We start from the raw sequence: 23,267 nt of genomic DNA on the forward strand, positions 1-23,267 counted from the left end.
AGAGAAAACTGTTACTGTGCAAAAGCATCTACACTGTCTCAGGCGTTTATTTCATCACACCACTTCAGTACACAGTGATCACTTTGCACATAAATGACCTCTACTTCTAATCCTTTGAAAGTACTTGACTCAGAAATCAGCTTGATCTAATGGTAGTAATAATGATAAGGAGTCAACTAAAGAGCTTTACTTGTAAGTGAAAAGAGAGAATACAACATAAAGAGATTGTGCAATGAAACAGATGTTCTGGGATGCTGGAACAAAGCCAAAGGATAGACAATATTAAAGTCAAACTCTTCAAAGTACTAAAACTGGGAGCAATTTCTTAACTAAAAAAATTTTCAAAACCAAGTGTAGATAAGACTCAATAAAACTCCCTCCTATTAAATCAGAGGAAAAATGGTTTTGACTTCAAGAAGCACAGACAATCTGTTTCTGCTAGATCATAAGGCTTACTAATTTTTATTGTTTATTGTTACGAGGAGAAGAATAACTTGTTTCTCATCAGTACTTGCTTGTGTATTAAAGTTTTTATTGTCCTAAATTTAAGGGGAGGAGATGTGAATCATTTCTATTTAGGACAGTCTTGGGAAACAGATCTTTCCATCCTGCAAAATCTGAATGTCCTCTACAAATACGTTGATATGAAATGTGTGTTTTCCTATCTCTCTTCTGAAATGTATATTTCTATACATTTTATGCAACAAGCAGCATCATTCTTATTCCTTACTCTGCACAGAGTGAAAATGTCAAAAGTTACATGTGAATTAATTATATTTAATAAAGCAGTTGCCTGTTAGAAAATGAAAACATGCTATGTTTTAAAGACCTTAACATAAGCTTGCTATTTTTAAATGCAAAGAAAAACTTGGCACATAGTTTATTGCTTCTCAGGCATTCCACATACCATGATGACTTAATAAAAAGCCTTTTACAGCTGCACTGTGTAATGTACATTTCCTAGCAAATCTAGAACATTGAGTCATAATGGTTATTTTTACTGTATTGGGATAACAGGCTTCTGTTGGAGAAAAACAGCAGTAGAGCTGACCATGTTTGTTCTACTACAGAACTTGAGAAACAGCCTATACTGCTGTTCTCCCTTAATTTTTGTACAGACTCTACCAAAAAAAAAAAAGGAACTTTTGACATGTCCACTCTCCCTTGTCCCATTCAAGTTACATGAATAAAAAGGCAACTGGCTTGCCCAGATGCTTCACCCTCTTATTTTGTATGTTAAATTAATAAAATGTCTTTTTATAATGTATATTTAAGATTTGTAATAAAAATGAAAACATGATTTCACACAAAGAATAGGTAAGTTTGTAATTACAATGGAACTTTAACGTGCATCCACAATACTATGTTCTTCTACGTCTTTTCCCCTCCCAAGCCATACACAAACAGTTCTACTCTTCACTCTGTTTCACATGGAGCTTCAACAGCCAGCTGTGGTATCTAATATGCTACTGTTTCACTTGTGATGCTCTGTGTTTTAAAAAGTATCGAACTGCAAACCATACATAAACAGAAAGCTCTTTCTAACTAATAAAAAGGGAAAATGTGAATGTAATACAAGAGAAAATTTAGACATTTTACTCCTTCAGCTGTATCCAACAAATAACACAGTGGACTACATGTGAATAGGCTTTCTGCCTCTTAAGAATGATCAAAAGATGTCATTTCTCAATAGAACATCCTGAACTGTATATTTTTTACACTATCCTTAACACCCACCACTAAAACTGCCTGTGTTTTTCCATAATGTCTATCTAGTTTGTGTTTCAGTGCACATCCTTACCAAGATGCTAAAGCCACAGTGGAAATGCAGTTAAATCTGCTGACAGCAATAAGAAAACATTGAGCATGCCTTGTTGCAGAGAACTTCATTATCACTTACAAAAAACAGTAAAGGAAATGTAAGGAAAAATGCAACCTGACAGTTTCTTTCTCCATACAAGTATTACATTATGCCCTGATGTCAGTGCTGACTGTCATTCTTGCTTGAGCCCAAACTAAAGATTACTTACAGCTTTCAGCTAAACAAGAGATCACTCTAGTTATGGCTGGGGTGTTTCGGTTTGCAAAATGACAAAGAATTCAAAAACTTAATAAATTAAGTATCTGTTCAGACAACAGAACACATGATTTATCTAAGGTCCAAGCCCTGAAAATCCAGTGACAAAATCCATCAGTATCCAATAAACTGCAAGAACATATCTAACATTGGGGGGTTTTTTTTAACATTGAAAATGGTGTCAAAGCTCTACAGCAATGCTGATATGCACCTGGGGTTATGCCCATGAATGTTCTGCAGCAAGATTTGTTTTCGTTTGTTTTTTTTTTTGCAAAGCAGTATCAGCAAACAGAAGCAATTGCACCATAAACATGAGTAACCTCTAAATTATCCATAATTATATTAATGAAAAGTTCCTTGAAGTCCCTTAGTTACCTTCAAATGACATAGTTTTAATAATTAGCTTATCATACTAAGCTGATTTCTCAGCAGCTTCAGTCTCCTGTTCAGACAATTTCTCTTCTGACAGTACTGTCATCCACGGGGACACGGAGCGTGTGATGGTTTGTTTGGCCAGGTTGTAGTGATTTATGACTGTGTAAAATTTCCCTCGAGCGCTGGAGTCTTGTTCAGAGTAGTAGTTTTCCAACCCAGCTGGAATGCACTGATTATTCTGAAAAGAAAATCCATTGCTTAGATTTCAGATACAGCCCCCCCAAACATATGAAGCAGGTTAGGGTTTTTTTCTCCTTTTCCTTTTAGCCTAAGCCAACAGTCACTTTGTATGAGTCAAGATGCAACATACAGCAATTAACTACTGTGTGTTGTCCTGCTGTGTTCAAAATGTTCTTCCCTGCAATCCTCAAACTACTCATGCATTTGCCAGGAAGAACAATCTGAGTTTATATGCCAGAATTATTAACATACAAGATATGTGCTTGCCTAAAATTTTTTTTAAAAGTATTCAGTCTTCAGTTCCAGCCACATTTTGCTGTTTATTCCTGCCCGCCAAATTCCAACTGTTTGGTTTACAACAACAGCTGTCTGTATCCTACTGTTAGATTAACTTCAGGCAATTTACCCTGGTGTTTGCAGTCTGAGGGGCAGAAATTAATACAGATATATTTGTGCCAAGGTATGAACAGTTTTACAGCCCAGTAGCTAACACATAGAGGCAAAACACTGTGGGTAGCCAAGTGTATGTGCAAGTGTGTACACACATGAAAAATACTTCACTCCTGATTGTCAGAAAGATATAGCCAACAGCAGGCTTTTAAAAAGCTCTCTAGAGCTGTGAGACTACATTATGTCATTTCCCAGGAGTTGAAGAACACTAAATAGAACCTGCTAGATGCTTAGAGCTTTGGAAAGTGAAATAGATAATTTAGAGAGTAAAATACAAAGTAGGATCCAAATTTTGCTGTCATCTTAAAAGCCAAACTAAATGTGTGTGTGCAGTGTGTTTGTCTCAAGTATCATCCAGCAACTGTTCCAGTGATGGTGCAGGAAGAGCCTATGGAGCAGCTCATTGCACCAAAGGAAAAAATGATATGGACATGTACTGTGACCCCCCCCAGGTTTTGCCCCAGAAGGTTTTGGGGTCTCTATGCAGGTCCTCCTGCCACACTGGCCAGTCCAGGCAGTCTTGCCTTATACTTCAATGTGTTAGGGCAGTCACCTGAGCAATTGAATTGACTCTTTGTGAGCTAGAAGTAGCTGGAGCTTGAGGAAAAATATGTTCAGTCATTTCTACTCTGGCTATTTTAAAAAGAAATAGGATATTCAGTCTTCCTGCTTCCAGCACCAGAGGACTAAAATTTATAATACTACAGCACAGCAGCTTTGAACTGCTGGTGTTCTCCTACTCAGCAAACAAAATTTTATATTGGGAATTTCTCAGCAGAAAAACACATGCAGAAATTCTGTGGGTTTTAGGACCAGATGCTGCCTTAAAAGTGCCCACATTTAATTCTGAGTTGACTTTTGTCTATGTGAAAAAAAAAAAAAAAAGGCATAAATAAGCACCAGTAACAACAGTTTCAAATGGGTTTTAAGTCATAAAGCAAAAGATGGGTGAAGACCCAGCAGACAGTCTTGGCTTAATACAAATTCTGCTTCCTAAAAAGGCTAGCATGAAAAAAATCATCAAAAGATATGAATGAAGAAAGGAATACTTGCAAAAACAAGAGGCCCACAGCTAGTCTTAGAACCTGCCTGCCCCTGATGAAGTCAATCATGTGGGACATGTGATAGCACAAAGATGCCTTGCTGTCACAAAACCAACAGCCCTCCCACAGAGTCAGCACCTCACTGGCTCAAACCCACAGGTGTGACAGAAACCTCAAAGTGTGTCAGACTTACACAAGTGCCCAGGGTTACCAAAGCCACCCTGGTTCCCTTTATTGGTGATCTTTTGTCAAGGCAGCAGCTGGGGCAAGTCTCCCTCACAGTTTTGTTGAAGTAGCAGCACAAAGCAGACAGGATTTAACCCTGGCTAAACAGCACCGGTGTCCGTTCAGCACTGTAAGTCAACAGAGGCTTTCCCATGCTCATAATCAATTTATTTGCCAGCTGCAAGACTGGGACCTAGATTTATAAAGACATAATCCAGGAACATGGAATGGAGCTATTTCATATGCATATTCGTATACTTTTTCTGGAAGTATTATCCATGTTTTATCTGGGATAACTGACACTACTGCTGATGTGATAAAATGACTAAGAAGTACATAGACAGACATATTTGTAGTGATTATTTCACCCAGTCACAGGATGTAATCACAATTCTAAATATTTAAGATGGGGAAAGGAACACAATCCATTGAACTAATGAAATCTGCCAAGGAAATTCAAGCAAATATAATTATTAGAGCTGAAGACAAGCCAAGATTACTGACAGTCTGAAAAAAAGCCATACAATCTTGTGTTGCCTTCAGAAGCAATTTGCTTTGTAGCAGGCAAAAATGACTCAGTAACATTGGGGGAGGGGGGTTTTGGGGGGTCGAGGGTGCTTGTAGTCACAAACATGCAAAATATGTGACAGAAGAGCCTAAAGAAACACATCAGTTTCCCTCTTGACTGTGTTTTTGCTCCCAGGATTTCATGCTTCTAGAAGAGATGGGAAAACCTCTCCTTTTACTCCTTGCCCCTTGTGTGCTGCCCAAGGACAGCTCCTTGGCTTAGTTCCCAGTCAAGGCAAGCCATGCAGCACTCAGTGACTGAGTGATGGGAACTGCTGCTGAGTCTTACCCTGCCACTTGCCTGAGACTTTCAGCTATATAGAACATTTATTTCCATCCTTTTTATTTGTTTCCGTGGCTCCCATGTGAGAGAAGTAAGGAAGGCCATGAGGAGAAACTGGGATGCTCTGGAGTGACCTGCCAGTATTTTCTTTTTTTCACAATCCTTCTATTTTGGAAATTAGTTACAGGTTACGGCCTTGGATACCAGAGAAAACCGTGGTTGCCAGCGTATATATGGCTGAATTAAGATGATTCCTTTTGTTCTTTGACATGAAGACCCCAGTAGTATTCACTTATAAATAGTATCTTCTGTCACGTTAACTTTGCTGGGTCAGTAATTCCCAATTTAACATTTAATTGATGGTGCGGTCTTCAGTGCTCTGAAATGACTTTGCTGTACTGTCCACAAGTCTGACAGAACGCTTTGGCAACAAAAGCTAAAGGGTAACAGATAGGGTACAGAACATACTGAAGCCCTGGGGAAATTGCTCAGGATGTAAGTGCACTCAGGTTTTTGCAGTGAGTCTCACCAATAGGTTCTGATGAGTGCTCCAGAGAGCCAATCTGCACAGAAATAAGACTGCTGTACAAAGGAAAATGAGCACCTTTTTAAGCACACCTTCATGCCCTGGAGGCGTAGTACAGCAGAAACCTTTGGAACTGCTCCATGTATGAGAGCATCAAAGCAGAGAAGAGCGAGTCTGACTCAGAGCTGTGGTTAGCTCAGCCTTTATGCAGAGATTCCTGCAGTACCAGGCTTCCTGAGGCAGGGACACCTTTGGCCTTAAGCAGGAAATCACCTCAGCATCTGAAACCTGGGAACATCCAGGCCAGAGAATGTTGTTCCGTCCACCTGAAGCATGAAGCCAGTCCACAGAGATACTGGTCACAAGGTGACAGACTTCATGTTTCCTAGGACATCTGTGGAAAGCTGTGCCATCACCTATCATGGACTCTCCCCAAAAGAGATGCAAAGTCATCTTAACAGTGGTAGTTTTCAGGCCTTGTGTCATTTGCCAACATCCTTATCCTGTAGAACTCTTTTAAAAAAGAGTTACATGATCAAAGATGCTGTGTTTCCTGGCATTATGCCATGAAGCAGCTGGAAACAAAACATCATCTCCAAGAAAACCACCAGGAGAGTAACCATGATGCAGCCCTGTGTATGTGCTGCACCTTAAAAACAGAGCATGAGCTATGGGACATTCTGCCTAACTTCTGTCCCGAACACACAACCTGAAAGAGAGAAACAACCAGACCCTGTTCACAGGGCAACTGAATTATAGTGTTCTTTCCTTAAATACTTGTGACACTGGCAAGAAAAGCCAAAAGAAGCCAGAAAGCTTCAACTCAGAGGAGAGAACATCATGGTGTGAAAGGAGGCAGAAGCAGGAGACTTGCTAGACTTGCACAGGAACACGTAACTGGCCGTTCCTGTCAAGTCAGGATCACATCAAGACAGGCTTGAAAGGAACATACAGTCCATATTCCAAACTGCTCAATGCCAAGAGAAAGCTTAGGGGGAAAAAAAATGCCTGTTGTCCCCTGAGACATGAACACAGAGGGGTTTCAGTGCCTGAGACAACACAAAAAGCCAACAGCAGAACCAAAACTGGATCTTCTAAGTTACAGCCAAGTATTCTAACCACAGCATCTTTTGCCCTTGAACAAACGGAAAGGAGTAACCAACTGAATGCTTGAACCTAAATTAATCCAGAAGGGCTTCACTGATTATAATTTTGGACTAGATTCTTGTAAGATGTTTATGTGCCTGAAGTGACAGATAAAATCCTGAACAGCATTGTTGAGGAGTCCTGAGGCAGCCATCCCTTCTTAAGTCCTTTTGAAGTTCATACTGGGTACCCATTCGATTCATTACGTGACTAAATATTATTAAAAAATTATAGAGAAGAATGCCATGATCACTGCTACTTTTCTTACCTAATTACAGCCAAGTTCAACTCTGCTAAATTTACAACTGGGAAATCAATGTTACTTTTCTGACTTTCAGCCCAGGCCATAGCAAAGGAGCCAGCACTACCATCTCACACAAATAAAGTGAGCCTAGCCTCCCTTTTGGTTAAAACCAGTATTTTTTCCAATAAATGTGTTTTCCCTTTTTTGGCACCACTTTTGGCAGTAGAGCTTGGAGGTCACTGTTCTAGAACAAGAAGTTCTTCCTACAAAAATAACCCTGAAGTAACTCTACTACTCTTAATGAGAACATCACTCTACTGTTTCTTTGACACATATTCCAGATTTTTTTTTCTCCACCTTTTATCAGTTTCTTATTTTCTAAGACACAGTAATTTGGAGGAACGTGCAACATTAAACCATATGACCCATAAATGAGGGCTTTGTCCAGACAACTGCAGGTGAAGTAAGTCTGAAAGACACCAGTGTTTGGACTTTTGCTGTATTTTCCATGTTTAAAGCATTAGCAAATAGCACTATTAATATTGTGCAATGGTACAACCTCAATTATAAATTACCAAGAAAGAGTATAGCAGGAAGCACACTAACCTATGAAAAGAAACACCCAATCTGTGCAACACAGCATGACTTAATCAAGGTTATGCCTAAAACAACACAGAATATTACATACTCTACTGTTTTTCTAGAATGGGTATGCAATTTACCTTGAAAACAAATCCTTCTGGACAGGTATGATCATACTTGTAAACCTTGTAGACTACCAGAAATACAACACATGTTAAGAATGCAAGGGCAAAAAGGACCAGCACAGTTACCTGTAAAGAAAAATAAAACATGCTTATGTTAGTAACGCAGTGCTTATTCTATTGCTGCTTGTTACTGCAGGCAGCAGAAGTCAGCTGGGAATGCACTTTTACAGTAAAATCAAGCAAAGGATAAAACCAGCTGCTTAATTATTGAGGGAGAACAGGGAAGCAGCACATAAGCGCTTCTACCCTGCCCTTCTCAGAGAAGAAAGAGGATCATCTGGTCAGTGGCCCGTTGCCTCTGTACTGCAAGGCTTTTTTTTACTGCATTTCTGTTTAAGGCCCACAAGGCCAGGACACACCAAGGTAGCTTGTGTCTGCTGTTTTTTCAGCATGTGGATGATGTAAGTCTAAGTCTAGTTAATGTCAGCTGATAAGCATGTTTGTTTTCCCTGTGCCTGTCCAAGAATGCAGTCAGGTGATAGTAAGTTAGCACAGGTGTCATCCAGAGGTGACTCTTGCACAGCATGGAGAAAGTAATGTCTGCCCTCTCTTGTTAGGATCTGAGTTTGTTGCACCTGCTCTGAACTTAGGGATAGTTACACCAGCATTCTGCATTCTTGGTTGCTCAGTGCTCCTTAATTTATAGGTTGACACAGTACTGCTTCATCACACAGAGACTGCACAGGAGTAGTTCACTGCCAGATCCGTAAGGGATACACCATGTTCAACACTGGGCTGGCCCTCAGGAGCTGTGTGGCACCTCTTTCCACAGTGCTCACAGAGAAGCCATTGCAGACAGCCTTGCCTGGCTTTTCACCATGTCCTTCAGTACCTCTCTGCCCCTGAACTTGGGCTGTGGAGAAGTCCAAGACACACCTTAAGACAAATCTGATATCAGTGTCAGTATCAAGCTAACCTTTCCCCCAGGTACAAACTCTGAGCAGCTGGAGACCAGCAGCCTTCTGGTGTGACACAAGACAGAATTACCTTTAGAATTATGTCACCCACTGATGAGAGGAAGCACAAAATTCTGTCCAGCAGTTACAGTGCAAACCTCTCTAATTCAGACCCATTTTTGTGGAAGGTATGAGCTGAGCAAATCGCATTCATTATCTGGGAGAGTATCCCAGATGTGTTTGTATTATTTTAAAACTTCTACTGATAGACAAATAAGTAGGTCATGGAGATAACACAGTAAGAGTGATTGAGATGAATTTTCTTTTTGGTAAGTTAGAAAGAAGCAGGCATGTCCTATAGCATAAGAAACAGTAATAAACAGAAACAAGATTATATGATTCATTTTTTAAAACAAAGCATAATATGATCTAAATTTTAAAGTAAGATGAGTAAACCAGCTACATACATCTCCTGAAAAGAGAACTAAGGCATAACGGGGTCAATTAATTGAAACAAGAATAATCTGGTATTTGAAAAAGCAAAAACAACAGAAAATTGTAGCTTTGCCTATTGGTAAAAACAACTACCACATATCCCCTTTATGATAAACCTCTGAACTAGCAGAGTTTGCAACACTGCAAACTGTGTGTGGCAGTGGTATTAGGACATTTCAGGACTACAATAAACTTAAGGGACTTCTCATCCTGTGAAAGCAAATTTCATCATGGGCAGACAACAGCAAGTGCTGTATTTCCTGGCTGAAACAAGGTTTAGGAGTATTGTGTGTTGCTGAAACCAAGGATTTGCTAAGGATTTTTGACAGAAAGAAAATAAGCAAAAAAAAGGAAGGCTGGAGTAGAGGCAAGGAGAACTGCAGATCAAAAAGTAATTTAGCAGGAGAAATGGAGATATTAATGTAACAATGCCAGTTGAAATGAGACTTGGAGAAAAGGACCTTTCTGGTTAATAGCAACACGTTCAGTTTCTCAACAGTCTCTGGATTACAAAAGAAAAAGGAATCATATTCTTAATTACCCTCTGAAAACTTCAAATTGACAAGAATTTTCATATCTAATTAGCCTTTCTCCAAGTTTGTTACTTGTTTGCATACACAAAAGTTAACATGGATAGCTCACTCTGTCTTGCCAACCTTGTATGCTTACATCTCCCATGCCCACTATGTCCTGCATGAATCCAGGAGACGAAGTACATTTTCACCTTCCTTTCTGGTCATTCCCTGTGGCCCAGTTTAGTAACAACCAACATAACACACACACATATCCCCATTCCTGGTGCAGCTATGCCCTAGCTCAGCCCTTCTGATAGGTTTTTAATCAGGCTTCTGGCTCCACACAGCCTTCAGCAAAGGCTGCTCTCTTTAGGTGCACAGGCCTGTGACATGGAGCACAGACATCAGGCAGAAAATTGCTATAGCACAGATCAACCCAGCTCATATTTGTCTCCACCACAGATAGGAGCTAAGAGTTTAAAATGTTTTGAAAAATACTCTCAAGTCTCATAGTATTTTAACCATATTTCCTGGTCCTTCTACTACCAGCCAGTAGTAGAATTGTAACATTATTTCCCAGCTGTAACCATTCTGACATATAGATGAGGTCTCGAATATACTGAGACAACATACTAACAAGCTATTTTGTAATTGAGACTAAATACTAAGACATTAAGGAAAAACTGTATTTCCACAATCACTGCAGGATCACTTTTCAAAGCTTCAAAACTGTTCTGAGAAGTAACTGTTTTTTAAAAGAAGATAAAAAGCCCAGTGTTGTGTTGGTTGCTGGAGCCTGGCAGGTTGCAGAGCCACAGCCTCAGGGGTGACTTGCTGAGACCTGTTTTCAGTGACAGTGTGGAGCTGTGAGTTCTCACTGCTTGTACAAGTTCCTCCATTGCCACACAGAAAGCCATGGGAAGCATTCTCAGGGGTCCTGCTTCAAAAATCTCACAGAATTTTTCTCTCTCACTTACTGTATTTCCTAGTGTTACTAATTTTGGTATTACCATGTAAATTTTTACTCTCATTATCTCCAGTGATTTGCAATCACGCTCCAGTTGCAAATCCCTAATCAAGTAAGATCTTGTCTCCTTCCTATTAAGGGAGAAGCTCCCTTCTTTACCATCCTTCAGGACAGAAGTAACTTCTATTTAAAGACAGTTGCAGATGCAAACGGCACAGATGGAATCTAGTGATGGATTTCTTTCCAAGGTGATTGCTATCACCAGTTAATCCAGCCCACGTCGCCCTTTTAAGTTGACAATCCCTCCCTTTTTACTAATAGCCATTTTTCTTCACTCTCATAATAACCCACCACTGATGGTCCACAATGGCCATATCCCCATGTTCACTTCTGAACCTGAGGCAGTCAGCTTCTCTCCCCAGCCACTAACACAGTGCAGCCTCTGTGCTTCACCTTCTGAGCCCTGTCCTCCCAGATGCTTTTCAGAAATAAAAGGATAGGAGGCAACAAGCTGCTCTTCAGACCACAAGCAACCCTAAAGCTGCCATTTTATTGCTTTCTTCCACAGCAACTTTGCACACTTGCTATAAACGAAAGTTATTCTCTTCCTCCTACCAACACACTACTCAGAATTTGCCCTATTCCTCAGGCAGGAGTGGATGCAGTGCGTGCATGAGCACCACTTCCCTTCTTCTGGAAGGAAATCTTGAATCTCCTTTTTGTGGTAGCCAGCTGGCAATGCAGGACCCCACACAGTACAAGCAGAAGTCTTGTGAATTACTGTGGTCATTCACTGCCATGTACATCCTGCAGAACTCCAAGGTAACTGTCACACCTCAAGAGCAATGGGCTTTTAAAATACTTTTCTTGAAATAACTATATGATAGGACAAACAACCATTTCTTTTACCTAGGAATTCAAAGTGTGATTTTGCTTTCATCTTGAGTGTGACATTTAAAGTTAGTTTTAAGGGGATCTGGCAGCAAAACGAAGTGAACAGAGAAGATGACAAGATATTATGTATGTGGCAGATTTTTGAATAGATTGTAAGTGAAGAGCAGAAGAAGGACAACATCTAGCCAGAAGCCATTAGAGTAATCAAAATGAGAAATGACTAATGAATGAACTAAGCATACCCACAGCAAAAAACCTGTGTTCAGACTCTGTAAGCAGTTAGCTGAACAAATGAAACTTACCATATCTGACAACTACACTAGCATGTAAACAGCTTGTGATAAGGCCTTTACCATAAGATCTAGCAGATCCTCCCCATCAGTCCATGCTACTTTGCCTCAGCTGCAAAACACTGCAAGCTGTATTTTCTCTGCCTGGCTTTATTTGGACTACCTTTTTCATCCAGCTGGGTAATACTACAGCAAAATTCATCAATTGCACCAACAGTGCCTGCTTCCTTCACACCCTTTCCTGGCCATGTTTCAAGGCATGCACAAGTCTACCCTTTTTGCTCCTCTCAGCTCCATCCACTTTGCTATTTTATCCTACTGTCCCACTAAAGCCTAGGTATCATCCATTTCTCCTCCTTCACCTCTACTTGTCTAATGCCTCCTCTTGCCTGAAGTTCTTTCATTAAGCCACTCATACTGTGCTGCTCTGCACCACGCCTTCCTTCATGCTTTTCCTTCCATCAGCACACAAACCCCTATAAAAGCATTCCTCTTATTAGAAGTGGAACTAAAGTGGAACTAACAAGGTATGTGATGATTTTCACTGCTCAATCACTGGCACTTGGTCACATCTCATCTCTGCTCTACATCTATGCATTATCTACTTCACCTGCAGCTTCTTGGGACACAACTTTCATTTCTGATCTCTCTGTAAAGTGCGAGGCACAGACTTGCTGCCAGCACTGAACAAGAAGAGTGGAAACACACTTCTAGAGCACCTTTCATATGAAGTGATTTATAGCCAATTAGTGCTTTGCTCACCAGTAAAATGCAGAGACCTCTGGGGTGAAATACAGCAACTCTGTGCAACCACTCAGGACAGGAAACTAAGATTATTGCTATCCAATTTAAACTACAAGAGAATTTTAGGCAGACGGCCTGTAATTACAATAGATTGTGTCTGGCTACATCCCACAGACAAAAATTCGTAGAACATTGCATTGACTTTCCTGCTAATGGCCGTGACCTCCATTTCACCTCTCTCCACTAAAATTTTGCATCTCCAGCTACACAATGCCCTCTACCAGCACATTAGAGAGCACAAAAATCAGCTCTGCACTTATCACTGCTTTTGCAAAATTATGTCCTTGTTTGCTATTACCTCCGCCTGTCCCTGGAAGTTTAAATGAAAAACATGTCTAAAACAACACACTAAAGGATTAAGAAAAGTTCACCTTGTGGGAAATGGCAATGTGAAAGAAAAAAGGAACATTTACATCTATACATGCAATATTTGACTTGTATTCATTTACAGAGCAATGCAAATCACACAGAACACCCTGGTACAATGTCCTATACTTGCTGTGGGAATATACAGGATGACCAGTGACTCCAAAAGACAAGCAGATGCCTTGTTTCAGAAGAGTATTTCTAACATTACATGTCATGTTTAGCTGTATGACTGGTATCTATCTATTAAATTTTATTTCTTCACCACAACAATCCCATCAAAACTTTGTGCTCAAAGAGGATGATAGTTTTGGGGCAGCTTATACAGAAAAAGCAGGAGAAATCCAAACACTGTCCTTCTCAAATAGAAATGACAAAGAGGAGGAGAGAACTGCTTTGGATGCTTACCTGGAGATGACTGGGAGTAGCAGCAAAAAAGGCAGGCAGATTCATGAGGACAGTAACAGAAAAGAAGCTATAGAACCAGAGCTTATTAACAGTGACAGTGCAAGACAACAGGACCAGTCTGCAAGGGAATTGATTAATGAAACCTGAGGGACACAGTGTTAGACAAAACAGGTTAACAAGGCACTGGCCTTGAGATCCTAGAACTGCAGCTTAACTCGGTTGTTCCTGACAATGTTCCTGTCATCTTCCATCACAAGACACCATATATTGTGTTTCTTAACAACAGGGATCTGAGGAAGCAGTTCAAGAAACCCTGTGGCACCAAGATAAGAACCTTACTACCTTCCCATACAAACCCAGAAGATATTACTGAGGCCAGGAAAAAGGCTGCGTAAGTTATTACAGAAGAGGAAAGGTTATTTAAGTGATACATCTGGAGAGATCCAAAACATCTTCTCTGTCACCAGTGTGACTGGTTCTGTTCCAGTAAAAGGATTTCTAATGGAGACAGTGGCAGAGGACACCTGACTTATAGCAGGGGAACTGTGTTAAGCATCCACTTTACTTAAATCTTCCAGCTCTGACTATAAAATTCCTTTCAATCAAAAATTTAGCAGGAGGATTGTCAATGTCACATCAGAGAATGTCAAACATAAAAAAAAGGAAAAATGACAGTTGCCATGCAGTGCCTTTACTTACATCAATTATTTTAAAGTAATAGTTACATTGAAAGAACCACCTCCTTTTTCTTATTTGAAGTAGTAATGAAAAAATTCAAAGCCTGCCAAAGACTTATACTTGTGAGCAACTTTAATCTTGTGAGTGGTTCCACTGGAGGAACAGAACTACTAATGACAGTAAGTACCTGTCACTCTTCAGCACTAAGTGACAGACACAGAATATACTTAAGGAAGTGGTACCTGTACAGGAATCAGTTGACATCTCAGGCTCTTAAGAGACTTTTAAAGTGGGAGCAAAGAGCTACTCAACACACAAAGTAATCACACAGCAACAAAGAGAGAACTGATTTCCTTGTTTCTGATTATTTTTGCAGCAATAATAATCACTGGCATTTACTAAGAAGAGGTACAAAAGTGTTGAGGCAGAATCATGTTTGAAGGATGCCCCTTTTAAGATGGAAAAAACCCCTGAACAGTTAGATGTATGTTGCATACATTTTTGCAGTCTTAAAGTGACCAGGAAAAACTGCGAGAACTGATCCTGAAGTTCCAATTCCTCTCCCATAACCTCGTGCAGACATTTCAACAGCTGCTTGCTACTTGACAGTACACGGTTTGCATGGTCTTAGCACAGAGATAAGCTTGAGGCTTTGGCTCTGCAGTTAGATGGATGTAGAGGTGTCAAGGATAAAGTCAGAAGAACTGCTTTTGAACAGAAAGAAAAGGCTGAAGGCATATCACAGCTTGGGTTGATTTAAGGGCTTGAAATTTATTATGAAAAATCAGTGTTTGCTTTCAAAACACCTCTAAATGTTCTTTATTGAGGTTTTCTCAAGGACAGAAAAAAATGCTTTGATACAACAGATTTTTTTAAATGGGTGTGGTTGTACACAACTGCCAGCTGTAGGCCAATCAATGGGTGCCGGAGGAGACATCCCACTACAAAATCCAACTGGATGTCAAAAAAAAACACTGCTCTGTCAATGGGGGAGGCAAAGGTGTGGCCTTGGGTAATTCATACCATCAATTTTCTTCTGCCCTAACTTCCTTCTATGTCCTGAATCACAAGGCTCCTTTGAAGTTACATTTCCAGCCTTGCGTTACTCTGTACAGTGGACAATTTACAAGAGAGAAAAATCTGCCTTGTTCAAAGTTGCTTTCCAGATGTGAAGAACCAACTCCCCATATCAGCCTACACTGTTAAAAGAACAAAAGCAAGACTTCTGTTTCTATATGGGAAATAATCTCCAGTGAAAAATCACATCTTCCTTGGTGTGGTTAGTGCCATAAAAATAAATTAAGACAACAGGGTTCTCAGAATTAGGAAATCTTCACATTCTTCTGAGAGATTCTGATTTGAACCCAGAATGTGGTTTCATAGAGGAAAATTATACTTGCAGTTTTCTTTGTAAACATTCTCAGCTCTGTTATAGTAACTGTGGTAATGTGAATTGAATGCAGAAAAATACATTTTATAATTTGTTATTCACCAGGTACTAAAACACCAAATGATCTACATGACATAGGCCCATGCTGGAGCGACTTCATTTGTTATAATGTGTAACTTCTCAAGAAGAACAGCTTTAGATGATCTGCACTGCTGAATCCGAAAAATGCAATCTGCTTCGTCATTATTTAAGAAGTACATCCTAGAATACACATGTGAATTATTTGTAAATATGACTGACTGACTTGCGTTATTTTTAGCACAACATTTGGGCTGTGTCTTGTGGCAAGCTTGTGCATCAGTGATGTACAACACTGAAGTCATTAAAACAGCATCTGAAAGTTTTTTCATGAACACAAGCCAAAGTCAATATCTCACCAGTTAAATAATGCGTTTCATAATTATAGCAAATATTTAATTTTCAAACAAATATCTTTTTGCTCTCTCAGAATCAACAGCAGAAGTTAACATGATGGTTCACAATTAATAAGGACCCAGGAGAAAACCTCACACAATCAGTACTTTTCATCTACAAATTTATGAAATGTTATCAATTATTCATGTCATATTTACTACTGGGAGTGGTGAATACGACAATCATCCCTTCTGGAGAACTAGTCAGTTTTCTTTAAAGTGCTGCAAGCAGCGTAATTCAATTCTAAAATTGTTATACAGAGATTAAGGGACATTTTAGGACCTGAATGTTCTGCATGCACATTGTTTTCAATTAAGTGAACCACAATTTTCCTAATTGATCAATCCCCACACTCTTCTTTAGAAACCTAGACTTACAGCCACAATGTGAATCACCCTGCAATTCCCAAGAGATACTAAATCTTACAGAAACCTCTCTCTGATGCAGTAGTTACCTAGCAGCAAAACCTAGCAACCCTGTAGTATGAGATTAATCCCAGAGCGATCATCATAAAGTAATATCTAAAAGATATTTTACTTAAGTATGCCATCCAAAGGTATATAAAAATGCAATGCAAAAATCCTCAGGCTTTTAACTGTTCAGCTATACAAATTAGAAAAGACTACCCACCAGCATGACAAGCTATTTATTTGTTTTCAGCAGGGTCTCATTTGCTCAGCTCTCCCAACAAAGACAGAAAAAAACCCCCAGATTTACAAAAGGATGCACAAACCTTTTAGATGTGACCAAGATATTCAAAACCTTTCCTTAGCTACAATTTAATGTTCCAGCAATGAAATCCATTAGGCCCTACTGCTAAACCATAAGTGCAAAATTCTTCAGGTATAGGCTCTGCTCAGCTGCTTGGAACCAAAGTCCTAGCAGGGCAGTCAAACTAAAAACTGAATCTCCTTTCTCTTCTACAACACAGCAAGCATTTTCCAATCACCTTCGTGTGACCAGGACTGCACAAAGACAGCCAGACATAAGGTCTCCTTGTTCTAAGCTGTCCATTTGCATTTACCAAACCCTCACCTGAGAGGAAGGGGATTACTCTCAAGCACTGGTACTATGGAGCCAAGAGGATAGAGAATGTTAGTCAGAATGTACCATCTTCCCTCAGGGATGGGACATCCTTGCCCCAAATCAAGAATAGGAAAACCTGGAACTAGGTTTCCTACCTCCTTAGTAAAACTCTACCACACCCCGTAACATCTCTTCTTGGCTGTCTGGAGTGGTTCCCCACACAGCTGACTGGGAACCTATGTGCTTCACTAGATGGCTGAAGGCTCCACCAGGTGAATGGCACTTAAAACGTTTGTCACAGCAACACTCTGCAAAGTTCCTTTCCAAACATAATCTAATCCCTCCTTGAGCCTTCACTTTGTTTCTTTAGCATGCTCTGATTCCACTGTGAGCTGTATATACACTTCTGAAGGTCAGCTTGGGCCTGGGAAGCTTTTAGAGCACTGCTCAGGCACAACAGTACCAAAATCTCTGGGTGTGCCCTAAAACTCCTATCATGCAGACAGAGTTTAGAACTGTGCAACAGAATCAACACCTTAACTGAAGCTCTGTATTTTTCCCTTACACTAAATGTTAGGCTTTGCAAAGGTATTTGCACTTGTACATTAAAGAGTGTGGTTGCCTACTCCTTAAAAATGCTTTGGCATCCTTGGGTAAGATGCCAAATTAAAAGCACCTAAAAGCTGCAGCCTTCCTTTGTTAAAAGAGCAGAGGAGCATGAGCTGAAGTACCAACTTTCCTGGTTTGCTTTAATTACACAGAACAAGAAAAACTATTCTCCAGTGGGAAGGGGGAAAGGTAATTCAAGCCTTGCACCAGTTAAGCTCTCAGGTTTCCTATGGGACTAATGAAGGGATTAATAAGGGTGTGGATACTAAAGAATAAATCTGAGTCAGCTTCTTGCTGAACTGCCATGTGACAGTAACAGTTGTCACCAAACCATAAGATTAAATTGGACCAGGAAAACTGATAGGAAAGAGCTCTGGTATTTATCCCTGGGCTGCCAAGTCATATATTTAACTATAAAAAATACATAATGGACTATGACAGTGCTTTTAAGAGAATGGTTTGGCCACAGAGATAAATAAGAAGCCAAAAAGAAAATATATGTTCTGGTGGTTCTTGTCCTTCAACACAAACAGGAGCTTTATCCACGCCATGAGCCCTCCCTGTGTGCAGCCCACACACACCCTGGCAAGCCACATTCTGAAACCCACACGCTGACAGAAACGCCTTCAGAATTCATCTGCCAGTGAGGGATTACAACCAATAATGCTACAAGATTTGATTTTGCTTCTAATTGTTAAATACAGGACTATTATAACATTGAATTTATTTTTCTCATGCCCAGCTATACCCACAACAGGCACCCTGTTATAGCCAGTTCTGACTACAATCAGCAGTTGATTTTAAGCACTTCTGCAAACACAACTGAGTCATTAACATCTTCAGATAGCACTGCTTACCTTAAATCTTTCTGAAACCCCTTCAGTGATGCTGATTGTGAATTCAGCTATTTTTGGAGTACGGAACTTTCCCTTCTTGCGATCAGGTTCATATTCTGTTTTTGTTTTGACCACAACCTTTAAGAAAAAGAATCAATCACAAAACTATCAACTAAAGCTGGCCACAAAACTCTTAATTATTCTTTAACTCTTCTTTTATCTGCTTACGAGCACATCTAGCACATCTATTTTCCTCTCCCCATTTTGTGTAATTCTTCTTTGAAAGCTCTAAATTATTACTTATTTTTTCCAGCATATCAAACATCAACTAACTTACCTCTCAAAGTGGTTTTGATGGACCTACAGGAAGACTTGTTATTCACCAGTCTCACAAAGGTTCAATTTTTTCATCTGTGGTGATACTGTGCTGTTATACTAGGCAAGGATAGATCAAATCCAAATCATGGACCTTTCCACTTTGTAGTTTGAAAATAGCCACCTCCATTTGCTTCAGGAAATTCCATTAAAGGGATTTCAAACTGGAGACCAACAGAAGACTATTGAAGAGTACCCAGAAAATTCTTGCAGATGAAGATGCCGTGTTCTTTGATGGCAGGATTTGGAGTTTAAAAAAAACAAACTGAAATAACCCATGTACTCTAGTTGCTATTCACCATGTGACAGACTATGGCCCTTGGCACTCTTATTTTTAACATCTAATTTCTGAATTATCAGCTGCAAGCAGCAAGATGCACACGAACCCTTGTGTTAATGAAATTTCTTCAAACACCCAAGGCTCTTCAGTTTTTTCCTTGCTATGAACTACTGCCCCAAGCTGCACTATTTAGCACCTTACCTGCATTCCCAAAATATTCATTACGTCAGTTTTATCTCTAGTGTTCTCCTAGGCATTCTAATCATACAAAATTTTCACATCCCTAACCTATTTGCCTCATTTTTGTCTTCTGCATTTTTCAGAATCTTTTTCCAAGTATTGTTTTCAAGATAGGGTGCAGTTTATTGCACTGATGGTACTATTACAGTTTACTCAATTTCCTCTGTTTTTCCAAGGAATAAGTATCTACTCTTTTAGAATTTTGAGAATCAAATTCTATCTTTAGCACAGCCTGCAGTATTAATAGCAAATACATGATCACAGAAAGACCTGGGTTGGAAGGGACCTTAAAGATTATCTTGTTCCAACCCCATGACATGGGTAGGGACCCCTTCCACTAGACCAGGCTGATCAGAGCTCTGTCCAGCCTGGCCTTGAACACTTCCAGGGATGGGGCATCCTCAGCTTCTCTGGGCAACCTGTGCCAGGGCCTCCCCACCCTCACACTAAAGCTACTCTCAGTTTAAAGCCATTCCCCCTTGTCCTGTCACTACATGCCCTTGTAAATAGTCTCTCCCCATCTTTCTGCAATTAAGACTGTGACACTTCAGGTAGCCAGACTCTGAAATTACAAGCTTTGGGTTCTCTTCTTCTCACTTCCCTGAAAGGTACCTTGAATGTGTAACTGTACCTAGACTCAGTACCATAAAGTTTATTAAACACTTTGACAGTATATTTCTTCAGGACAGAAGTTTAAAAACTACTTACCTATTTTCAGCTATAATTAGTGAGACAGTAGTTATTACCTATTTAACTTTACAGCTGCCCAACAGCATCATGGAAGTTAACTGCCTGACGATTTCTGGAATGCTTTTTAACATTTTAGCTCCCTTCCTCCCCCCTTTATGTTGCATAATCTCAGGCAACTCAAATCACATTCAGCTGACACTGAATGTACAGTTCTAACTGCTTGGTTATGTAATGTCTTCTTTTGTTTAACATATCTAAATATGAATTTAAATCACTTCATCCCTCTAATTTAGAAACTGTCAAAATCATCAAATCCTTAGCACTGTAGTCACTACTGTTCAAGAAGTTATGCTTCACTGCCATGCTGGAGCCTTCCAAGTGAATAATAACCAGAGATATATGAAGTATGTACTTCTATTCATTATACATGAGTGTCTGCATACTTCAGAATTTTATCAGTGTGTCAATCTTTTCTTAATACTGTTTCTTTTCTTCGTATCAGTTGCTTTGCTCCTGCCTTTGAGTCTGTAGCAACCAGTAAAGAGACACTAACATGACTAACCAGTTACAGGACACCAACAGGACCAATGAATTCATGTATTTAATTTTCCTCCTCTATGTTTGCAAAAGGAAAAGAAAGCTAATATACAATTGGAGAGTGGAGAGTAGAGGAACCAATCAAATACTCATTTATTTAAGCTTCTAGCTTAGCTGGACATTTGCTTTCATTCAAGGCAAATGCCATCCAGGTGGGAGGAGTTCTGTCCCATTCTAGTAGGAGCAATGGGGCTGGCACAGAAACCCCTGGACTCACTAGAGAGGCTGTGCTCAGCTTAAACCTATTACCATGCAGATCCCTCGTTCAGACTTCTGCTTAGCAGTGCAGGAACAGAACAAATTCCTTTGGTCACTGGTCCTTGGTAATCGGTTATATCCAGTCACCAGCTGGCAGATTATCAGACATGGTAAGACTTAACTTGTTCTAAAGCCTTAGGGTGTGATTTTGTCCTCAGTTACAAGATTTACACCCATGTAACTGAGGGCATAAAATGGACCCTCAGGCTCCTGAACAGCTGTTATGGCTTATTGCATGTATGCCAGCCAACTGGTCACCACAAACAACACAGAACAGTGTTGATGGCAATTAAAATGGAGGTAACACATTTATTTGTACTGCCTACAAGCAACACTCTACTGAGGAAAATTTTACAAGTTAAAATTCTTTAAGGTAAGATTATTTGATTTTTTTTTTTTTGAGGTTTGAGGAATGTATAGCTATCACTTTAACCAGAAGTAGAATTCAGCTTGTGGAAGACACAAGGCCAAAAATAAAAACTGTATGAAGACCACAAAGCTTTTTATTACCAGATGCATGTGGGAAAGGTGCAGGTAAGAATCCTATTAAAACAGGATACTGAAAACCCTGAAAAATGTCCTACTCTTGTGGGCCTCATGTGTAGTAGCACTTACTGAATTCTTTATATGTGAGGACAATAAACATATTTAAAGGCTATCACATCACCTTTCCAAATCTTTAAAATTAAATCCCTAATAAACAAGGCATGTAATGAGGAATGCAGGAAGCACATTTCCCTTCCAACCTGTAAGCAGCTCACTGGACTGTCCCCTTGCAGCTACAGAGGATATCTGAATCACCTATCTGGAGGTTTTCGAACAAAATAAATTGCCAAGGAGAAAACTCAATGGCCTGTTCTCATCTCATTATTTCAGCTTGTCTGGGGTTAGCATTAGTTTCTTACTGAAGCACAGAAGGAAAATGGAAGTGCTCTCTGTTGCCAGTATACCCATGCCCATCTTGCAGAGAAATAAGGCAGGGGTCTATTCCCCCATCAGGGGGGCATTTTTTTTGACAGATAAAACTTGTATTATTCACAGAAAATACACAATACCTTCCAGATACAAGAAAGAAAGATACTGAATAGGAAGGGATGTGACAATACGGCATAGAGAAGCTTGCACTTATATAGTATACATTTCATACAGCAGCACTGAAATGTCTATATGCTTATTGCTAACATTTCACCCTGATTTTTAATGCAAATCACCATTACTGGATTTTCATGAGCTTACCTGTTCGGGTTTTTTCCCCAGAGGGATCTAGCATGCCTTGAAACACCCCGTATTTCTTGCCGTTTCTAAGCTGCTCGTTACCCATAACCTATTCTTTTGTTGTTTGCCTGAGATTTGGGTGTGATTCTCCAGGGTGGAAACTAAAGCCTACTGTACCTTATCAGGAGGTGGGAACTGGAGCTGATTGACATCCAGGGGTGTGATCAGGGGGATGGTGTCAAATCCATCCTCCAAAAGGGGCTGCTTTGTGCTCTTCTCGCTGAAATTATTCCCCAGTTTCACCATTCTTCCAGGATAGAGGGATTTTCTGCTGGCACACACAGGCACACACGCACAGAAATGCAAAATATCAGAAACCAGACCTTTTCCCAGCCCTCGGGGGACCCGAAATACCTTCTGGAAAAAAGAGTAAAAAATTTAATAAAAAAGAATACGCGTTGGTCGCTATGACTCGGTTAGGTACTGGCGTTCTAGGAAGTACGAACGATGACCAGAGCTTCTACTATCAAAGTTTAAAAAACCCCAAACCACCACGCACACAAAACAGCACCCCAAATCCCCGACACGTCAGTGTGCCCGCCGGCGGGGCCCGGTGCGGCATCGCCCGCGGGATGCGGAGGGCTCGGGAGCCCCGTGCCCGGCGCCGCCGCTGCCCTCGCCCCCTGCCCTGCCCCCCTCCCGGGCTCCCCTCGCGGGGCAGGGGCCGCGCTCCGCCGCTCACCGCCGCAGCTGCCGGCCCTGGCTCGGGGCGCGTCGTTCCGCCGCGGCCGCGCAGCGATGGCGGAGCGGGGGGCGAGGCGGCGGCTCTCCCTCCGCGGGTGGCTCTGGGCGGCCGCAGCGCCGGGGCCGTGACGCAGCCGCCGCCTGGCTGAGGCAGCTCTGGAGCAGCAGCACAAAGGGGCCCCGCGGGGACGAGCGGGCGGCGGCTCCCCCCAGCCGGCGATGGCGCAGCGGCAGCAGGTGGAGGGGGCGGCGGCCGCGGAGCCCGGGCGGGACGCGC

At 40.7% G+C, this 23,267-nt stretch overlaps 1 protein-coding gene across 3 annotated transcripts; it reads right to left on the reverse strand.

The window, feature by feature from the left end:
• Positions 1-29: 29 nt before the first annotated feature.
• Positions 30-23,213, reverse strand: NSG1 (neuronal vesicle trafficking associated 1). Of its 3 annotated transcripts, none has more exons than XM_048304345.1 (5): positions 22,989-23,207; positions 22,424-22,574; positions 18,613-18,729; positions 7,899-8,009; positions 30-2,690 (listed from the first exon to the last, which is right to left on the reverse strand). In XM_048304345.1, the coding sequence occupies exons 2-5, from the start codon at positions 22,550-22,552 to the stop codon at positions 2,490-2,492; spliced, it is 558 nt and encodes a 185-aa protein (XP_048160302.1). In that variant the 5' UTR covers positions 22,553-22,574; positions 22,989-23,207; the 3' UTR covers positions 30-2,489. The 3 variants fall into 3 exon arrangements, with proteins under 3 accessions (XP_048160302.1, XP_048160303.1, XP_048160304.1); XM_048304346.1 differs by having other exon boundaries at positions 22,424-22,577; XM_048304347.1 differs by lacking the exon at positions 7,899-8,009 and having other exon boundaries at positions 22,989-23,213.
• Positions 23,214-23,267: the final 54 nt, after the last annotated feature.

This window comes from Corvus hawaiiensis, chromosome 5 (genome assembly GCF_020740725.1).
Source record: "Corvus hawaiiensis isolate bCorHaw1 chromosome 5, bCorHaw1.pri.cur, whole genome shotgun sequence".
NCBI lineage: Eukaryota > Metazoa > Chordata > Aves > Passeriformes > Corvidae > Corvus > Corvus hawaiiensis.

Excerpts from the sequence above, each read along its gene's own strand:
- NSG1 (XM_048304345.1), bottom strand. The coding sequence starts at position 22,552 with ATGGTGAAACTGGGGAATAATTTCAGCGAGAAGAGCACAAAGCAGCCC. Across the intron at positions 18,730-22,423 it reads AGTTCCCACCTCCTGATAAG|GTTGTGGTCAAAACAAAAAC; the intron begins GTACAGTAGGCT and ends TTTTTCTTAAAG. Across the intron at positions 2,691-7,898 it reads CAGAAGGATTTGTTTTCAAG|AATAATCAGTGCATTCCAGC; the intron begins GTAAATTGCATA and ends TTTTCTTTTCAG.